At 39.6% G+C, this 21140-nt stretch overlaps 4 protein-coding genes and 1 long non-coding RNA gene across 5 annotated transcripts; 3 read left to right on the top strand and 2 right to left on the bottom strand.

Moving 5' to 3' along the window:
- The first annotated feature begins 319 nt into the window (after window positions 1-319).
- On the top strand, window positions 320-1222 carry LOC130502698 (probable glutamate carboxypeptidase AMP1). Its single transcript, XM_056997489.1, has one exon. The coding sequence runs from the start codon at window positions 320-322 to the stop codon at window positions 1220-1222; it is 903 nt and encodes a 300-aa protein (XP_056853469.1).
- A 148-nt stretch (window positions 1223-1370) lies between these two features.
- LOC108837350 (heat shock 70 kDa protein 1) lies at window positions 1371-3208 on the top strand. The gene has a single exon (XM_018610407.2). The coding sequence runs from the start codon at window positions 1401-1403 to the stop codon at window positions 3084-3086; it is 1686 nt and encodes a 561-aa protein (XP_018465909.2). The 5' UTR covers window positions 1371-1400; the 3' UTR covers window positions 3087-3208.
- Window positions 3209-3912: 704 nt separating this feature from the next.
- On the bottom strand, window positions 3913-4536 carry LOC130502695 (uncharacterized). Its single transcript, XR_008940394.1, has 2 exons — window positions 4413-4536; window positions 3913-4315 (listed from the first exon to the last, which is right to left on the bottom strand). It is a non-coding gene; the product is annotated as an uncharacterized LOC130502695 (long non-coding RNA).
- An 816-nt stretch (window positions 4537-5352) lies between these two features.
- LOC130502697 (uncharacterized) lies at window positions 5353-8996 on the top strand. The gene is made up of 7 exons (XM_056997488.1): window positions 5353-6267; window positions 6369-6944; window positions 7089-7202; window positions 7581-7706; window positions 7769-8112; window positions 8216-8297; window positions 8379-8996. The coding sequence occupies exons 1-7, from the start codon at window positions 5353-5355 to the stop codon at window positions 8994-8996; spliced, it is 2775 nt and encodes a 924-aa protein (XP_056853468.1).
- A 10316-nt stretch (window positions 8997-19312) lies between these two features.
- Window positions 19313-20939, bottom strand: LOC130502694 (uncharacterized; the record flags this gene model as incomplete). The annotated part of the gene is made up of 4 exons (XM_056997486.1): window positions 19313-20139; window positions 20227-20528; window positions 20616-20741; window positions 20835-20939. Coding segments are annotated over 4 exons (666 nt in total), but the record flags the coding sequence as incomplete, so codon positions are not given.
- Window positions 20940-21140: the final 201 nt, after the last annotated feature.

The raw sequence follows: 21140 nt of genomic DNA, 5'->3' as shown, positions 1-21140 counted from the left end.
CTTAGCATCCAAATAGTCGTTTACATGTTTCTCAAGTGATCTTTCAACCGATTAAAGCATATCCTATATATATATTCAACTTCTTAGTCTTTTTTAACTGAACTGTTAAAGAAAACAAAGCAGAAGAAGAAGAAGAAGATCAACAACAATGTATTTGACCAAATAAAATAACAAAATAGACAAGACACAGAAAAGGACAAAGATGATTAGTAATAAAAAGAAAGACACTTGACGACAAAAAAGCATATCAAAAGATAGTTACTTTGGCTTAGCCACTACTTTGCTTAAACAATTACTCACTTCTCTCTCTCTCTCTGCAATGTCGCAGCCTCGCGTCTCTTTCCGACATCCACCGCCGCTCTGTTCTTTCCTCTTCGCCATAGTCCTCTTAGTCGCCACTTTCTACACCCTCCACCACCCAGACGCCACTCCTCCTCATCTCTTCTCCCCAAACAAACACAACTCCCTCACTCTCCGCCGCCTCTTCCTCTCCTCCGCCTCCAACGCCACCGTCTCCTCCTACCTCCACTCCTTAACCCGTCACCCTCACCTCGCCGGAACAAAACCCTCTCTAGACACGCTCAACTACGTCCTAAACCACTTCCAAAGCCTCCGACTCGATGACACCCGCGTCGCCGAGTACGAAGCTCTCCTCTCTTACCCTACGCACTTCTCCCTCACCGCGCGTTTTAGCAACGACAACACGACTCTGGAGTTCGACTTAAACGACGACGTTTCCTCTTCCTCCGACGTCGTTATGCCGTACCACGCTTACTCCCCGTCTGGCTCCGCGTCTGGGAACGTCGTCTTCGTGAACCACGGCGAGGAGAGAGACTACCGAGCCCTCGAGATGGTCGGAGTGAGCGTGAGAGGCTGTTTGGTTTTAGTTCGAAAGGGAGAGACTCTTGGAAGAGGAGTGATCGTGAAGACGGCAGAGACTAAAGGTGCTCTCGGCGTCTTGATATACGACGAGAAAGACGGTGGTGGGCTCGGGGGCATCGAGAGAGGCACGGTGATGAGAGGAATCGGTGACCCGGTTACTCCGGGTTGGCCCGGTGTCGTCGGAGGAGAGAAGCTAAGTTTGGAGGATGATCTTGTCTCTAAAAGATTCCCAAAGATTCCATCTTTGCCTCTGTCTCTCCACAATGCAGAGATCATATTGGCTTCTCTGGCCAGAGCAAAAGCTCCGGTGGAGTGGCAAACGGGTCGGGTTGGGTCATAAGCGCAAAGCGACATGAAGCTATGGCCATTCAAGATAAATATTTAAGAAATTCTTAGATATTTATCAGTGCAAAGCGACATGAAGCTATGGCCATTCTTATTTAAGAAATTCTTATCAGTCCAAATTATCAGTCCAAATTATCTAAGAATTTCTTAAATATTTATCAGTGCAAAGCGACATGAAGCTATGGCCATTCAAGATCATCCCTGGCCCTGCGGACAAACCCATGATTGTCGTGTCCTACAAGGGAGAAGAGAAGCAGTTCGCGGCAGAGGAGATCTCTTCCATGGTTCTCATCAAGATGCGTGAGATTGCCGAAGCTTACCTTGGCGTCACCATCAAGAACGCTGTGGTCACTGTTCCAGCTTACTTCAACGACTCTCAGCGTCAGGCCACAAAGGACGCTGGCGTCATCGCTGGTCTGAATGTGATGCGTATCATCAACGAGCCGACAGCGGCCGCCATTGCTTATGGTCTTGACAAGAAGGCCACCAGTGTTGGAGAGAAGAACGTTTTGATCTTTGATCTCGGTGGTGGTACCTTTGATGTTTCTCTTCTTACTATCGAAGAAGGTATCTTCGAGGTGAAGGCTACCGCTGGAGACACTCATCTTGGTGGTGAAGACTTTGACAACAGAATGGTGAACCATTTTGTCCAAGAGTTTAAGAGGAAGAGCAAGAAGGACATAAGCGGTAACCCGAGAGCTTTGAGGAGGTTGAGAACTGCCTGCGAGAGAGCAAAGAGGACTCTCTCTTCCACCGCTCAAACCACCATCGAGATTGACTCTCTCTTTGAAGGGATTGACTTCTACTCTGCACTCACTCGCGCCAGGTTCGAGGAGCTCAACATGGATCTTTTCAGAAAGTGTATGGAGCCAGTTGAGAAGTGTCTACGTGATGCTAAGATGGACAAGAGTACAGTCCACGATGTTGTCCTCGTCGGTGGCTCTACACGTATCCCCAAGGTTCAACAGCTTCTCCAAGACTTCTTCAATGGCAAAGAGCTCTGCAAGTCCATTAACCCTGACGAGGCTGTTGCTTACGGAGCAGCTGTTCAAGGAGCTATTCTGAGCGGCGAAGGGAACGAGAAGGTGCAAGACCTTCTTCTGTTGGACGTGACTCCTCTCTCTCTTGGTCTCGAAACCGCTGGTGGAGTCATGACCACCTTGATCCAGAGGAACACTACGATCCCCACCAAGAAGGAACAGGTCTTCTCCACTTACTCTGACAACCAGCCTGGTGTGTTGATTCAAGTCTACGAAGGTGAGAGAGCCAGAACCAAAGACAACAACCTCCTTGGTAAATTCGAGCTCTCTGGCATCCCTCCTGCTCCCCGTGGTGTCCCTCAGATCACAGTCTGCTTTGACATAGACGCAAATGGAATCCTCAACGTCTCTGCGGAGGACAAGACCACTGGCCAGAAGAACAAGATCACCATCACCAACGACAAGGGTCGCTTGTCTAAAGACGAGATAGAGAAGATGGTGCAAGAGGCTGAGAAGTACAAGTCTGAGGACGAGGAGCATAAGAAGAAGGTTGAGGCCAAGAACGCGCTCGAGAACTATGCTTACAACATGAGAAACACGATCCGGGATGAGAAGATTGGCGAGAAGCTTCCTGCTGCAGACAAGAAGAAGATTGAGGATTCGGTTGAGGAGGCAATCCAGTGGCTTGATGGGAACCAGACGGCTGAGGCTGACGAGTTTGAAGACAAGATGAAAGAGTTGGAGAGTGTCTGCAATCCCATCATAGCTAAGATGTATCAAGGAGCTGGTGGTGATGCAAGTGGCCCTGCTGGGATGGATGATGATGAAGCTCCTCCTTCTACCGGAGGTCCTGGCCCCAAGATCGAGGAAGTCGATTAAGCTTTGGTGCATTCTTTAAGCTTTGATGGTCTGAATTTCACTGTTTGTGATGGCACTATTATCTTGTGAACCCTTTTTTTTTCCTTTATTTCCAATCAAGTTGCAGTTTCGAGCTTGAACGATATTAATGTGTTGAAATTGAAACAAGTTGTTCCAAGATTCTTTGTTGAATCAAAACTGGTTTTATGAATACAATTTGTGAGATAAAGATTAATGGTACCCAAATTATACTTTTACTTTGGAGGGCCTCGTCATAATAAATGTTACTGGGGACGTTTTCTCACTACTGATTGTACAGTGAATATGGTCATGGTGAATTGTTACTGGTGTTATGAAGAGAACATGTGGTCTATATATTTTCATTTTAATGTTCTCTAAAATACTACAACAATGAATATTAGTTACAGTCATGAAATACATCACCTGCAAATTTTGTTTTTTTGCTACTAAATTTTCATATAACTTGCGAGTATATACAAGTTCTTCAAGAAAAATAGGATATGAATAGTACAATTGCTCTGGTAGTTATGAACCTATTGACTTGAATCAAATAACCTTTTTAGTCTTGTAATTTCAAACTGCCGCTCGTGTTTGGTGATTTTGAAGTGATGATGGATCCAGGATTTTTCTTCCTCTATAGTTTTATTATATATGACAGTTGTGATCTAATTCTTTGTTGGCTGTTCTTCTTTCGATCATTTGCTGATGGAATAAATATTCCGAATAAGAATCTTTTTAGTATGGCCATACACATCAAGAGTTTTAATTAGAGTTTCTCACCAAAAGTAATTTTTTTCCTCAAAAAGATTTTGATTAGAAACTGAAACATACAAAGACGATGGTTTATACAACCCCGTGAGTCTTAAGCCGACATACGAAATGAATATCGCCGGAATCTATAGCCCACACACGGGAGATTAGTTTAAAAACGATAAGCACAAACACCACACAAAAATGAATCGAAACTGGCAAGTTAAACATAAAAGATCAAACTAGCTGAAAGCTTAACAGAAATCACAATAGATAAGATAAATAAAGTTGAAACCAGACTTCTCACTTCACCCTCGCCACAACATATCATTGGGCTGTCGAAACCGTGAGTTCCTTCCGGAGCAACCAAAACCCGCTTTAACAGAACATCCGTAGACATTATTGAGCCATCCAAAAGAAAAACGGCGGTAAATCTCCCAACTTAGATGCCCTGATTATAGGTTTTAGGTGACACCTCCCTTTTGTTTGTTCAATCAATAAACATAGTGAATAAACGGATTCAGTGACGACGTGGGCAGTGCAATTGTGCGAAAGAAGAACTTATGTCGAGTCTACCTTTTACATGCCCAGTGACAGTGTTGAAGTAATGCTTTACATTGTGACTCCACGTTAATGATAGATTTGCTAGTCAAATTGGAATATCACGAGTAATATGCTTATGTGATAAAATGATAAATATAAATGGAATATGTCAAACTTGGAACACATACAATAATACATCATGATCATATAAAATGAAGGCCTATTTAGCTCAATATCAAAATTTTGGATGGTATTTGCAGAAGTGTGCAAATTTTTTATTAATTGGAGAACCATGTAACTTAACGCACGGCTTCACGATTCTGTCCTTGAGAAGTCACGTGTATGGCAAAATTGAGTAACCTGCAACCGGCAGTTTTGACGATATAACAGGTTATTGAAAAAGTCAACAGAGATTGAAAACCGGTTATTTTTGGCGATGTGAAGTGATGAACATAAGAGAAGAGAGGAAGATATTTTAGTGCTTTTATAATATTTTATTAACAAAAAGATATTTTCGCAGATGATAAGATATTTTTAAAAAGGAGAGAAGAAGATATTTTTGAAGATGAGATCATTATTTTCAAAATAATGATCACAAATTCAGTAATGGGCCATCGTATGCTCACAAATTAAGCATGGGCCGTGTAACGGTTATATACTACGGGCTTTTAAATTGTTAAGTGGGCCTGATTATATTTTAGAGAACCTTTGATCGAACTGCAATATCCTAATGTTATAAAAATGTAAATAATCGCATTATTTAATTATTCCTGGTCAGCCTATTGCAGCAGCCTCTGAACTTTACGTGTTGTCAGTTTAATGCAGGAGACTGTAATTATTACGAAGGGTTTTGTTTCAAAAGATGCTAAAACCTTTTGAGTTTCCCATAGAACATAACGCCATCTCTCACATCTTCTCATTACTCTCTCACCTTCAAACTTTGAAGTTCACCAAAAGAAAAAAAGTCCAGAAAATGGACGAATCTCCCAACCGCGATGAACCAGTTCGCGATCCTGCGGAACCTCCCCTTCCCATTCCGGAGATGATGTTTGCGGCGGGCGATGAACCGGTAGGTGTCAGAGTTCTTACCTACCAATCCTCTACGGCTATCAATCACATACTAGATTCCCTGGAAGAAGATGAGATCCAGAGATTGCGCTTGTCTCCCTTTGGTAAGATTGTTGACATCGCGGAGAAACCGGGTTTCTCGGGTAGATTTGCTAGATACATGTTGTCTAGACAGTTGAAGGTGGAGAAAAAATATGAGGCTTGGTTTCGGTTTGCGGGGAAACCGATAAAATTTTCTCTTCGCGAGTTCGCGATTGTAACCGGTCTCCACTGCGGTGAATACCCGAAGAAGACGAAGGTGAAGTCAAAGTCGAAGATGAAGGAGAAACCTTATTGGGCCGAGCTATTTGGGAACAGAGAGGAGATTCGGGTTTCGACGGCCCTAAAGATGCTAAGGAAAAAAACGATAACCGATTCAGACATAAGGATTAAGGTGGCTTGTCTCGCGATAGTCTCTTCGGTCCTCCTCTCCACAAACCTCAAAATGAAGATGATGAAAGAACATGCTGAGGCAACAAAAGATCTCGACCAGTTCTTTTCGTATCCGTGGGGTCGCCTAGCTTTTGAAATGCTTATGGGTAGTATAAAGCAAAGAGACGAGGTCGCCTTCTCCAATGATACAATAGCACTGAAAGGGTTTGCATTGGCACTACAACTGGTTATGGTAGAGGCTGTACCATCTCTAACCGAAGTTGTCTTGGAGACTTGTGCATCTTCTGATTCCGATAGCAGCGACGATGGAGATGATATCGTGAAGAAGAGGAACAAACAAAAGACACTGAGCCCCGGGCATGCTCGCAAAGAGGACAAAAAAACTGATGTAAGTTGATGTTTTTGAGTCCTCCGTTTTAGTAATAACAAACACTCGATATTTTTGTTAAATTTGTGTTGTTGGTTAACAGTTAAGCTTTAATATTTCAGGTTTTGGTTAGAAGCATTATCCCTGATGATCCGGATAGACCAATAGATAACGTTATACTTGTATGGGCAGACGAGGTGTGCGACGTTAAAGTAGATAATCTTCTGAAGCTTCTAGCAGAAGGTTACTCTTTCACGGCTACGATGTTCAAAGGTGGCGCTACCAAACTTGACGTTGAGAGATTGCGTGACATAGCAAAGGAGGTGGGTAAGAAGAAGCGGAAAAATAACCCGGTTACACACAAGGAAACGGACGACGACAACCGTATTGCAGGCATTGTGATGTCTATTCTCAAAACGGAGCTCCAAAGAGTTGATGCGAATGTGGCCAAAGCTGTATCAGTTGCCGAAAAAACGGCTGTTCAAGTGGACTCCTTGGAGACCACTATCATGGTTTCAGTCAATAATCAGCTTCAAACCTTCAAGGATGATATCATGCGGTCTTCCATGGACGGTGAGGCCAACCCAAACCTCAGAACACAGAAACCTGGGGGGAACCTAAACACTGAGGTAAATGAGGAAGAAAATGGTGACAACAGTCAACCCAATGGCGACAGAAGATCAACATCAGTGTTGGAGGTAATTGAAAAATACTAGAACTTGCCGTTTGCGATTGTAATATCCGATACCAATATATAGTAACTGGTATCAACCATCATATGATGGTAAAACCGGATATGTATAACAATATATTTTTGTTTTTGGATTGGGGTTGATTGACAGGGGTCTCATGGGAGGGTAGCTAATTCTACTTCACGCTTGAATAACAATGATCAGGGCTTCGAGGCTGACTTCTTATCAGCCAATAGCCACACCAAAGAATCTTCTATGGTCTCGGTATGTATAATGAATTAATTTTTTAGTGGTATAAGTGATTTTAACCACAATAAATGGATTTACTATGTTTTTCGTATAAGTGATTTCAAACATGAAAATTAATTAATATGTTAGGGGTAATAAGTGATTTCGAACATGTTGACTTGTTATTGTGCCGGTTATGAGAATTTAAATTTGTAAATAATATTTAAAAACTCGATAATCAATGTATCAACCTGCTATCTTGATAATTTGATATCTCAGTTAACCGTGCAAAAACCAAATTCGATACCAAGGTTATTATCTGGGGATATTTAGCCAATAAATTTCATTATGTATGTTTGTCCTCAGTTATTAAATATGTTAATCAATTTAAATATGTTGTGTGTCAATTTACAGTCAAGAGCAGAGGTGAATGGGGCCAATGTTTCACGTAAGATCATTGGAGAGCTGTCAGAAGGATCTCATAATGTCCACTATGGTTCAGACAATATTGAGACTAACTTTGGTGGCTCGAAAACTGTGGTATGTTAATTCATTGTCAATATAATAAGCATGAATGTGGTATGACCTACGCCATTTTACAGGCTCCATCTCCATCGCTTCCGGTAGCCACAGAAGAAATCACAACAACCGCCATTTTACAGGCTCCATCTCCATATCCATCGCTTCCGGTAGCCACAGAAGATATGATTGACACAGTTCCAGAACATAGGGAAGAAGAAGCAACAGACGACCCGTCACATCCTCCACTAAGTCCTAAAAGCAAACGCAGTAAGGTGGTTCCAGGTGAACATGTACAAGAGATTGAAAGTGGGGATGATACACTTGCCCGAGCTCGTGAAGCCGACCCTTTTTTTACTGCATACTCCTGCCCTGATTTGGTAATGTCCAAATACACAAAGCTCGTTGGTAAACTAAGCAACAACTTGTAAGTTACCTCAATGCCTCTTATATTATATATTTTGTAATAATTTGAAAACCTGGATATCTAATACGCTATTGTTAAATATGTTTTTGTTTGAATATATAAGTGTTATAAATGTTGCCGGGCTGGCAGTAACTTCCAAGGACATCACGGGAATCGTAGAACTCAGCCGTTCCTTACCAGCTAGGGTATGTCTTCTTTATATTCAGTTTTCTCAGCTACAATCGTGGATATACATTTTGAATCCTGTTTTGTTTTTAAATATACAGATTATTGATATCTTGGTGAGGTTTGTACGGACCACATACAACAGTGCACCGAATTGTAGCCGTGAGAGAAGTCCCAACTTTCTTGACACCAGATATGTTGTGTTGTTGTTGAAGCATTATCCAAAGTTTGAGCGTTCAAGATCACAAGAGTCATATAATTTTCCCAAAGATCTTGTTCACTATCTTGGTCAGGACGAGCCGACAATGGCACCTTTCACTCATCACTACTTTCCGTTTGATCTAGGGAACAAAGACTGGGTTGTTGTGTGTTTCGACCTGAAAGCGTGGAAGTTAACTGTTCTTGAGTGCAATATGGGGCTCCGGTCTGATGAAGAATTGGCGAAACAACTCCAACCCTTCAGAGATATGATCCCCCCACTTTTGAGGCGTACCGGAGTGCTCTCCACTACTGCTTCTTATCCTGCTGTTGTGATAGAGAGGCCTAATGTGGTGCGTCATAACAGCAACCGCTCACACTCTGCCCTAACATCCATATTGCTCATGCAAACGCATGCAAGGTTTGGGATTGAAATCTGCAGGTCTATCACTCCTACTACTCTCAAGGAAGAAGCGCAAAGACTTGTGGTGATGTTGTATGAACTACATGAGAAGCTGTAGAAGACTAGTCGAGTGAAGTAAGAAGTATATCTGAAATTCTCACAACTTATATCTAAGAAATGTTTGTTTATCTACTGTTTATCTATTTCGTTGAATGCAAGCAACTACGATCGCAAACTATTTTGTATTTCGAGTGTGAAACGTTTATCGGTTTATGTACTACTTTATTTGAACTCCTATTCAGTAAATTGGACACAAATTTGTGTCTACTATTAAGGCAAATGTATTAGTAAGTGTTAATATGAAACCCAATTTAATCGAAAGATATTAGTCATCATAAATTGGTGACCTTAAAATAATGGATAAATGTAGATGAGGAATAACCGGTTATATTTTCAATTGTCTGGGTTTACTGAATATATTCCAGATTCAAAATACTTCTTCAAATGGTACATTTTCAGTTCAAATTCCGAACAACGCCTTAATAGTACATATTCAATTTGAAATACTTCCAATATAATATTTACGATTATTTAATTAGTATACAAAACATAATATAGTTCCATTAATCCCAATATATTATATTAAGACGGTGGTGTTGTTATATTATTTCAGCATTGGAAAACGAAAAACCGGTTTTATATGCTTTTTGTCGTCTGTCAAAGAACATTATCCAGTTTTCAAAACTCCTTCAATGAACATATATTCCCAATATATAAATAGACATTTTTAAATCAGGATAAACATCACATACTATTTGTCACACTCTACAAAGTAATCATACGTTTATCATATCACAGCCACAATAAGAAATATTTTGTGCACCATACAAAATACCAAATATTCTAATCTCGACAGTCTGACATAGTCTGCCATAGTCTGACACAGCTCCATGTGGATTCCCTGTAAGACACATATCTAAACCATAGGCCTGTAAATAGTAGATATATAACATCTGTTCTACCTAAGTGGAATATATTACATACGCTTATTCGTTTACAAAATCTAATCACTGTTCTTTAAAATATCCGTTCTATCATCCCATAACCTGTTCTTACAAACAACTTACTACACTTAAACTATTTAGGAGCAGGGCTAAAATATTTTCCGGTAATCACCCCCACCTAACCTCCTCCTTAGTTATAAACCATGTCGACACAAACTAATCCGGCTTAAAATGTAGGAATTACGGATATGGTGTTAATGTTTATAAAATAACGGTGGCTAAGATTTCATAGAATTTCAATTTCAGTATTGTGGTGATGCTAAAGTTTGGTCGTAAATCACTAAACCCTATATACATTTCCTCAACCAATCAACCAAAATTCAATTTTCATCACTCTACCCTAAACCAAATATCAAATAATCAACCCAACCCCCTATTCAACACTATACCCTAAACCATATAAAAATAATCAACCCTAACCCCGGGGTCATCACTAAACCCTAAACCCATTGTAAATCAATCAACCCAAACCCCGTGTCCAACACTATACCCTAAACCTTCCTGAATCAATCAACCCAAACTTCGTGATCGACACTAACCCCTAAAGCCATTCTCAAATCATCAACCCAAACCCCGTGTCCTCTTATTTCTCCTAGTTAAACAGTGTTCTTCAAGAACCGTCTTAGAAGCTTCTTTCCCAGATACATCGACTCTTAAATGGGATAGCGGGAACACATATTACAATCACTCTCATGTAAATTCTACCAAGTACTATATAACATCCGATGACTACGAGAGAAAGATGAAGATTGACAGTAATGAGTGAGCCGTTATCCCGTTGAAGACACAATGGAAATTGTTTAGTAAGAAGAAAGGTATATTATGACTTATTGCCATATGAAAAGGGGAATGAATTTTTGTGGTACATCGCTTGTCATGTATATATAGCGACTTGCAAATTGTGGGTAAACCCTACTATCAAATGTATGTAGCACCATTTCATCTTTGGAGTATTATAACCCCATTACATCCTATCCACTTTACCACTCGTATCCCTTTTCGACGTGGCGAGCTTTGGTGTTCACAGTTGTAAGTGATTTTTTCATACCCATTACATCCTATCCTCTTTACCACTCATATCCCCTTTCGACGTGGCAAGCTTTGGTGGTAACAGTTGGAAGTGATTTTTTCAAGTTATGGAAGGCCAACGAAGTGACCCCAAGTTATAGAATCAAATGAAAGGAAGGAAACCGGTTAGCAGAAAAGTTTAGTGGTCGTATAGTTCCATTTTTTTTCTTAATGTTACAGGTCTTGACCTTAAGTAATATAATCAAATGAAACTAAAAGAGACAATGATACATAGGAAATTATAATTATAGATCATCAATTATAGGAATATTAACCTCTTATTTCGTATTTTATTACATAAATATTGAACAACAGGTTTACTTTGGTTTAATTAGGGATAATATGTACCCGGTTACAATAAGAATAAGACCGGTTATGTTTTCAACCAAGGTCATAAGCGGGTAAACCAAGGTCATAACCGGTACTATTAATATTTATTGGTTTTAACTGAAATATGAAGCACAAAACCGGATAAATTGAACCAATTATAAATCAAAACGGTTTTGATAGTAGTTCACTACCCATATAGGTAACCAATTTATAACTTCGAATTGGTTCAACTGAGTACGTAACCGGATTAAAACCAATAATTGAGGTAGTAGATATTTATAAAAAATTTGTGGACTGACTATTTTAGAAATAATTTTCGGTCTCTTATTCCAATTGTCAAATCATAATGTCTACAATATACCCAACATGTAGGTAGGGTAGGAGCATTAAATGAAGTGATTCTATGAAGATACGCATGTAAATGGTTGTGTATGTATGGGCGAAATAGTACCCAGAAACTCTCTTTATATAGACCTTAACTCCACCTCCTGAAAACCCACACATCATCCAAATAATAAGCATAAATACGTCAGTACTTCAACTACTGTGAAGCTGAAAAGTAATAAATTACTTGGGTTGACGGAGACATTCCTGGTAATAATTGTTTTCGTAATTTTGTCGTTAGCTTCAATAAATATGAAACTAATTCGGTATTAGTTTACTGCATCTTTATATCCACAGATGGGTCAACTGTTACGTGTTATTAGTGGCCAATGGACAAAATGTTCGGATGGGGAATGGCGATTCCATGGCGATCCTTCCGCTGTTGAACATTATATATTAACCAAGACCAACGACGGAATACACACGTTAATCTCATTGGTAAGAGAAGAGTTGGAGATCGAACAAGAAACACCTATGGTTTTGTCATATCGTCTACCCTCTACTATGCTCTTACCGGAAGGGTCTACATCTGCACCAACAAACATAGTTGACGCAGAGGACGTTGAACTAATGTTCAGTGTGCAAGAGTGGACCAAGGAGGTGGAGTTATGTGTCACGTATGGATCTGCCAAAGTTGCAAAGTATCAATTTCTATGCAGAGAACCATTCACAGTAGGTGACATATCGTTTTTAAGTGACGGATCAACAGAGGAAGAACACCTTGCGGCAATTAGAGGTTACAGAAGTCTACCAAGATAAAATATTTGACTTAAACATATTCTCATTAATTTTTTTTACTTTATTGAAGAGCTTGTGGGAGAAGACGAGTTCGACTGCACTGGACTTGCACACATATTCAATGAGAAGAACATGGTTACTGTCTACCGATTGTCACTGGAGATTGAAAAGGCCAGATCCACGTTTGGTGAGATCAATAATGGAAATGACGAGGTAGATAAGATTAGTAGTGATGACGATCGACAGAGGAAGAACATTCAAAACCGATTTGAAAAAGTCAATCCGACGGTTTTCCCAGAAGACCAAGGTAATTTAGGTTTTTACTAACATATAATTGACGGCAACAACCAGATTAATATTTATATAACCTGATTTAATTAGGAAAAACCTCCGATTATGAAAAATTTGAAATCATACATCCATGCAGAATTTCGTACAACTCCTCAACGAAATCATCGTCCTACTACTCCAAATTACTCATACACCCGGAATGAAAATAACGAAGTTAACCAATTCTGCGAATCAGATGAGAGAGATAATGACGTTGGTGAGGACTGTTGGAATGAATTCATCAATCTAGAATTTGAAGATAGCAGGACCGAAAGTTTTAATAAGGGTGACAATGAAATTTTAATAACTCTATCAAATGATATAAGTGGAGACGGTCATGCATCCCCGATAAACCAGCCTCCCATTGTTCATATTGGAGAATCATCAACCGATTCCACTCCTGGTTCGTTGAGAAACCTCCAATTTCCCTATCAAAATGACCTTAATTTTTGCAACGGTGGAGGGAACGAGCAGGACAAATTACAGGATGTCAACGATGAAGGTAGGCGGATATTATTATAATAAACTTACATTAACATATAACTCGAGATCTCTTTATGACCACATAATTTTTTTAAATTCAACAATTAACTTCCACTTACTGATATGATGCAGCTGCATTAGAAAGAGGAAGAATGAATAATATGGAGACTGGAGAGGGAGCGAGTGAGGTTATGGGACCACATCATGAGGATCCGATTGAAGTTGACCTGACTGTCGAAGAAGATTCTTTCGTCCTCCGTAATTCCAATGGTTCGTTAACACATAATTTGTAGCTTCAATATGACTATCTCGCTCTGCTGTTATATTTAAAAAAATAAAAGCTGGTTATTTGTTTCCTTTTCATTAGTTGATGTATTGACTAATCCGGTGGTGAAACTTTAAATAAATAACAACTACACAGTATTTTAATATACATACATATTTGCAGGAAATAAGATACATAATCCAGATGTCATCTATATTGGAATGATCTTCAAAAATAGAGAAGAGTTCAAGCACCATATGGCTATGTATGCAATAAGAAATAAATTCCGATTTCGAAACACTCGATCATCGCCAGGTGGAATGATCCTCAGATGCTTCTGTACTACCTGTAACTGGCGAGTGTATGCTGTCATTGTGAAGAATACAGAGTTATTTGAAATTAGGACGATTGATCCTCAACATTCTTGTTCCGTTGACGACCGCTGTGGATACCAATCACAAGCAACACATACGGTGATCGGTGGAATGATGAAAGCAAGGTTCGCCGGAAAGGGTGGTGGTCCACGACCAACCGAGATAATGCAGGCCATGGAAGGGGATCACGACGTTCACATTTCATATTGGAAAGCATGGAGGTCTAGAGAAGTTGCTTTGGAGTACGCTAAGGGTTCTTGTGGAGCATCTTACAACCTATTGCCATCTTACCTAAACAAGCTCGTCAGTTCAAATCCTGGTAGCATTGCAGACGTGCATACGGAATATGCAGAGGGGATTGGTCATCGTTTCAAGTACATGTTCATGGCTTTGTCTGCCAGCATCGAAGGATACCAATACATGAGAAAAGTTGTTATTGTGGATGGAACACACTTAAGGGGCAAGTACGCTGGGTGTTTACTGACTGCATCGGCCCAAGATGGGAATTATCAAGTCTTCCCATTGGCTGTTGCTGTGGTGGATGGAGAAAATGATAAAGCTTGGGAATGGTTTTTCCGAAAACTGAAATTGTTCATAGCAGATAGCGAGGAAGTTGTTTTTGTTTCAGATCGTCATCCTTCTATATATTGTGGACTTGCAAAGGTAAGTTTTTTCTTTGCATTTCATTAAATTTATGTTTTCGTCAAATAACCTATGGTACCTGAGGTGAATAAGAGTACTGAGCAGTATACTAGTGTTTGTTTTCTAATTTCAAAAAATTTACGTCTAACTAAACAACTTATGCCAGCTGAAGTGTAAGACTTATAAGTAGTACAACCGGATTTATATATTGTAACAACTGTTATAATGTTGTACAACCGGTTACTTTCAATATTTTAAAAAATGGCATATATATCTGTATCATAACATTATCTCAGTATCATCTCAGGTTTATCCTAACGGTCGCCATTGCGCATGCATCCTGCATCTTAAACGAAACGTGAGAACTTACTTTAAGGATAAGCATCTAGGTTATCTAGTTGGGAAAGCTGCTCGTGCATTTAGACTTTCGGAGTTCTACACCACCTTCAACGAAATTAAGAGAGTCAATGCATCTTGTGCCGACTATCTCATCGGTATAGGCTTCGAACACTGGGCAAGATCTCATTTCAAGGGTAATCGATACAACATCATGACAAGTAATGTTGCGGAGACATGGAACTCGGTTTTGCGTGAGGCCCGGGAATATCCCATACTATCTCTCATTGAGTACATTCGCACGAAGCTTATGACATGGTTTGCCAACCGACGAGAGATAGATCCAGAAGGTTCTAACTTCCTTACTCCCCGGGTTCAAGAGATCGTCACTTCAAATTTTGAAAGGAGTGGAATGTTTGGGGTGACAGTAGTCAGAAATGGTGAATATGAAGTGACAGATAAAACTGGCGAAACTTTACACGTCAATCTGAACCGTAAGTGTTGTACGTGCAACGAATTCCAAGCTCTAATGATTCCTTGCACCCACGCCATCGCAGCTGCAACGAGGTACAAAGTCCGAGTAGATTCATTGGTGGGGAAGTGTTATAGTTTGGAAACATACAAGACAGCATATGCGAGAATCATCTACCCCGTGGTGGAAGATGAGGTGATTGAGATAATTTCCAGCGATAGTTCCAACGACCAGCCTGACATAAATCCCCCAGCAAGCCGGAGACCACCGGGTAGACCAAGAAAAAACCGGATTTTATCTCGAGGAGAAATTCAGGTATTTTATGTACTTCTCCAATATATATCTACCACACACAATATTAATTTTATTGTTATAATGCAGACAAGTGGACCTAGGAAGCGCACACTATGCGGCAGATGCAAGCGTCCTGGACATAACAGGGCAACATGCAAAATGGCAATATAATCTTATGCTTGTTTAAATAGGAAAGTTAGAGACTCGGATGATGAAGGTGTATGTACGTTAGGAGGGTTAATGGATGTTTGATGTATAAAGCATCCATTTGTGGGATGTGGCATGATTATTAATATTCCCGAGTTTGTTTAATAAATAAAATCTTCTTTCCATGATAATCCTGAACCACATAAAATGTCCAAATGAAATTTAATCTCGAATTGAGATAAGACCATATTTAGAGGAGAAACTGTTACCAATAGAATTGAAAATAATAATGAAAATTTGTAAACAGTTTGAAAACAAATATTTAAATCCAGTTAGTTGCTCACGAGTAATGGTAACTTAAATATATATCCGGGAACAATAAACCGACCCTGCTTATAGAAATAACAGATTCCAATATATTAAGTGGTTAAAACAAGCGAACTTTTTTATATTTACAAACATGGCGGTATATAGTGAACACATAAAGATTGGTCGTATCACCAAACCCCCTTCAATCTTTAAACATTCCCCAAGCGGACTATTATATGAAATCATATTAATCCGGATATTTCCAATATTACCGTTTTCTGAATTATTATTCGGAAATTCTTGTGGTGATAAGTTATGTTTTTCAATCTACATATATGTCCGCCTTCCATAATCAAATAAAAAACCTGTGTAATCAAAGATACAAATATTACTTCCAAATATGCCTACAAATATTACTTCGAAATTGTCAAAAGATGGTCCAAATAAATTAGTAAATTCATAGACAGTTAATTTTTGGTGATCTTTAAGTAAAAAACCGGGGAAATAGCTTCCCTGGTTAGACATGTCTAAACCTGGTTCCGTTAACAATTTGCTTTAAATATATAAATTACATAAATCCCAAAATAGTTAGACCAGTAGTTCTGTTACGGACAGTAGAAAGACACGTTTTAACAACAAAGAAACGGTGCTAGATATTTTAGTTAGCCCCTTCTAGTTAAAGAAGAAGATTTCGTTTCAGGTTTTATAGATAATGATGAATTAAAATAATAAAAATCATTATCAACCTGTTTTGTCATGTCAGACTGCGTAATGATGATGGTATAACAGTAGGTAGCCTGCAAGCATTTAATGCGGGGGATATGGTGTGATTCTCTGGTTTAATTTAGAACCAAAAAATGACCGGTTTCCAACAAATGTATTTTGCTATAAAAAGGTACATCCATTTACATCTACCGCTACACATAAGTAACCATCAAGTACAGAAAGAAGTTAAGCAAACCGGAGAAAACTCTGAGAAAACTGTAAGTATCTTTAAATTTCAGTTTTTAAAAAAAAAAAATTATGGTTTGATATCGATGCCTTTTTAATAACTGAAAATCGAGGGTTTCTTTTACAATGACAATAGTGGCATTTTTGGGTTGGTGTTTTTTGACTACTCATTGTTGTATGAAAACAGATGGCTCGGCTAGTTGTTATATCCAAAGGAGAGTGGTCTAAATCGCAACAAGGTGTCTGGAGATTTGAAGAAGATGCTACGGTTATGTCTCACTCCATTCTGGTTAGGAGAAATGAAGAATATGCTTCCATAGATCTGAAAGTGCGTGGTCTCTTCAATCTTGGCCGACAATCACCACTTGTTGTCACTTTCCAACTCCCGCAATGGATGCTAGAACCTGATGGTGAAACATGTCCGCCTCACACAATGCGCACAAACGCCGACGTTGACATGCTGCTGAGCGTCCACGAGTGGAACACTGAACCAAAACTGTGTATAGTGAGTGGTCCCCAAGAAGTAGCCAAATACCACTACTTATGCAGGAGTCCGTTTGACATTGGTCGCTTCAGTTTCCTCCAAGAAGGTGTAACCGAGGAACAGCACCTCGCTATGATAAATGGTAAGTATATTAACTTTCAGACAAAATAGTCAGAAAAACCTGTATACTAGAGATTGATATCTATACATATTGCAGATATAATGAGTCGGGGGCGGCTGACGTGCAGCGAAGAGGTCATCAATGAATTTAATGACCCGGAGAAACTCATGCTTATGCATCGGTTTTCGTTGGAAGTTGATAAAGCCACAAACTCTCTAGACCTTAACGTTGGAGTCGACCCTGGAATGGGTGATCACATTGTGCCGATTGCTCCCACTCAACCCGTCGTCAACCAACCAATACAGGATACCAATCCATTTGGTATACTTGAAGATAACGGTAGTATATGTATTCTTACCTATGGTTACATTTGATATCCAATACCCACTACAATTATATGCTTAATGTAGAAAGGAAGTAACGAAATATATGTAAAATGCAGCGAGGATTTCTCCAGTATCAGTCTTGAGAACTGCTTACGATCCCTCAACCTACAGTGGGATTAGTGGTGGATACGTTTCCTATGATCAAGCTCGGTACTGGGCGATGAGAGACAGCTATTATGAAAGCCTAATGGCATCAAGTTACGCGCTACAACTAGGCCGGATATATGGGGTTCCTGGCTCTGAATTTACTGGATATGTTCCCAGCGATCTCAACATAGTCAATTCAGGGGAGCAGGAAATCCCTCAATACCAAGCTCAAGTGGATGTATCTTCCACTGCCTCGTCAACTGAGTTCAATACCGGGCTTCAACTGGGAGGTCAGATCAACAACTCTACACTAGGAAATGGTAGAGGCCATGGTCAAGTTATATCTGAGATAGGTTTGTCGCTCTCAGCCAAAATATAGAAAACCTGGATAATGCCTTGTTATAACCGTTATTTTATTTGATATCCGGTTTTATACTGTGTAAATTGTAATTTAAGCTTTCTCGTTCATCACTGTAATTACATAGGTGAACCATCGAGGCGGGTGTTTGGTGAGGTTAACATAAAGCAAGAGGTGAAAGACGAGACTGAAGTGACGACTCAGGGTGGACAGAGAAATGCAGATGATGCAGTTGAAGGAACTCCCGGTGAAAAAGCCGGAGGCATTTGATGAAATTAAAGTATGGTTGGTTTGGAGTCTGGAAGATCAGTAGCAGTTATGTGTTTATAAATAACAGTGAACGCATGGAAGGTGTCCTTTTTAGGAGTTTCTATATTGGTTGCTTGTAAGATAAACTTTATCTACTATCTGTCCCTGCTTTGTAAGATAAACGTTATCTTATTTTGGGGTGTTTGTAAGATGTGGTAGTATGGGTTCATGTAATATGGTAACTCGTCTGTAACATAAATTAAGAACGTTTTCAATGTGAAATAGTTTGTTTCCCTTATCTGATTTGGATCGGGTGTTATAACAATCTATTGAAGAAGTTACTTAAGAATAAAACCGGTTTTACAATATCCTCTACCTTCAATTCGAAGGAATAACCGGTATTTCAGGATTTTCCTATTTAATATTGCAACGATTGACCGTTTTATCTTTCAACCTCCTAATCTTGGATGCTTTTAACATAACATCAAATGGTTTTAATACTAGATAACAGAAACTGATAAACTTATAAAGGTAAATAAGCATTATCCTGGTTGACATAAATAAGCATTACATAGCAGTAACATATAATATTAGATCCTCAGTAAAAAAGAAAGTCGTCCTACAACTTGGCATGAAACTCGTATATCATAACAGCCGCTCTATGTGCTTCATCGGTGATAATTGACGGAGTTATCCCACGGCATGGGTCAGAACCAAACAAGGAATGTGTTTGAATCAGGAGGGTTGCTGTGATAGCCGCTTCGCCAGGGTTTTCATTCTTGGCAACACCTTGAATCCTTTCTACAATCAGGGGAGTATCAACACCCGCAATAGATATGGAAGATTGTTTTACCAGTAGAGGAAACATTTCTGAGATAGGCAGAAGAGATTGCCGAAGTGCAGAATCCTCGTTTAAGTCAGGGTTGCAATCAAAAACATAAAGCTTTGATGCACTGAAATCCAGACATAATCCTATCCAGTGCTCTTTTCTGATGCATATTGGAAAGTAAAAACGGGTTCCAGGGGTAAAAGCCTGACAGCTATTAGCGAGCCCATCTACTAGACTCTTGCTGAATAGGAAAGCACCCTTATTCTTTTGCTTCTTGAATTTTGCATGGTTCCTACACAACAATGCTGCAAACCGACTGTCCAGAAACGCAGCACTTATGTCCACTTTACCGATACAATGATTATCGAAGGTGGATCGGACAACCCTCATAAGAATATCTACGACCTGAATTTACAGTTAGCTGGTGTCATAAATATACTCCACTTCTCCGTAGATCAGTTTTAAAATAATAACTTGCCTTGCCAGGTAACAAACGAGTTCTGTCCGCTATATCAATAAGGTCTTTATGGGTAACCGAGAGTCCACCAACGTTTATAAAACTGCAATAAAAAGGCTTTACTATATTATTCTACCAATCCACATGTCAAAATATATGAAATATTTCTGATGGATAAAATGAAATTTACCAAGGTTTCTTAAGTAGTGTGGACAGTCGAGCATACTTGTCACGAACAACCGACATATCATAATAGCTACCCCCACAAAGTTGACCTTCTCGAGCACGATTAAGTATGCTACTCCCGCACTGGTAACCGCTAAGTAAATACTGTGGGACTGTCTTGATACGCTTGCTTTTTCGAGAGAGGAAAGTATCTAGATGCGTCTCCAAACCATGATGAGTATTATTCTCTCCCATCTGATCGTGTTCACGCGAGGGTAAAGCATCTTTCTCTTGAGTCAGGCCCAAAGAGAAAGATGGTTGATCGAACTGCAATATCATATATGTGTTAATATTGTTATGACTGCGCTTGTCATAAATTGAGCATTATAATCAAGAAGAGGTCGGAGACCATACATCTGATCTAAGGCGATCCTCCGTTCCGCTGTGCCCCGATAGTGTACTCATTTGAGGTCTGCTATCTCCGACATTCACGTTTGTAGCGGCATAAGCGAGATTTTGTTTCGACTGCCATTTTTGGACCTTCGATTAAATAATGTTATACATCATGTTAAACATAAGGCTTCTCATATTAGTAACAAAAGGTAGTGCTGGGGGTAACTACTCTATACTTACGGGGGCAAACAGTTTTGATCCTGAGGAAGCTTCGTTGTTAAATTCAAAAAGAGGAGTACGTCGAGGAATGGTATTTTTATCTTGATGGGCGAGTACGAGGGTCCCCTTTAAAATAAAAGATATTATGAAGGTAGCAACATTTTGATAAATATCTGTAACCCAAATCAACATATGTAGTAAGTTACAAAAATTTAATATAGACATACTTACATTAAGTTCCGGACGAGATATAGACCTGAGTTGATGTTTGCTTTCACCCAGCTTACCACCGGTTGGTAGTGAAGAGATTTCGTCTTGACCACGTCC

This window comes from Raphanus sativus, unplaced genomic scaffold (genome assembly GCF_000801105.2).
Source record: "Raphanus sativus cultivar WK10039 unplaced genomic scaffold, ASM80110v3 Scaffold0664, whole genome shotgun sequence".
NCBI classification, from domain to species: Eukaryota; Viridiplantae; Streptophyta; class Magnoliopsida; order Brassicales; family Brassicaceae; genus Raphanus; species Raphanus sativus.
This window is presented reverse-complemented; position numbering and strand designations above follow the sequence as displayed.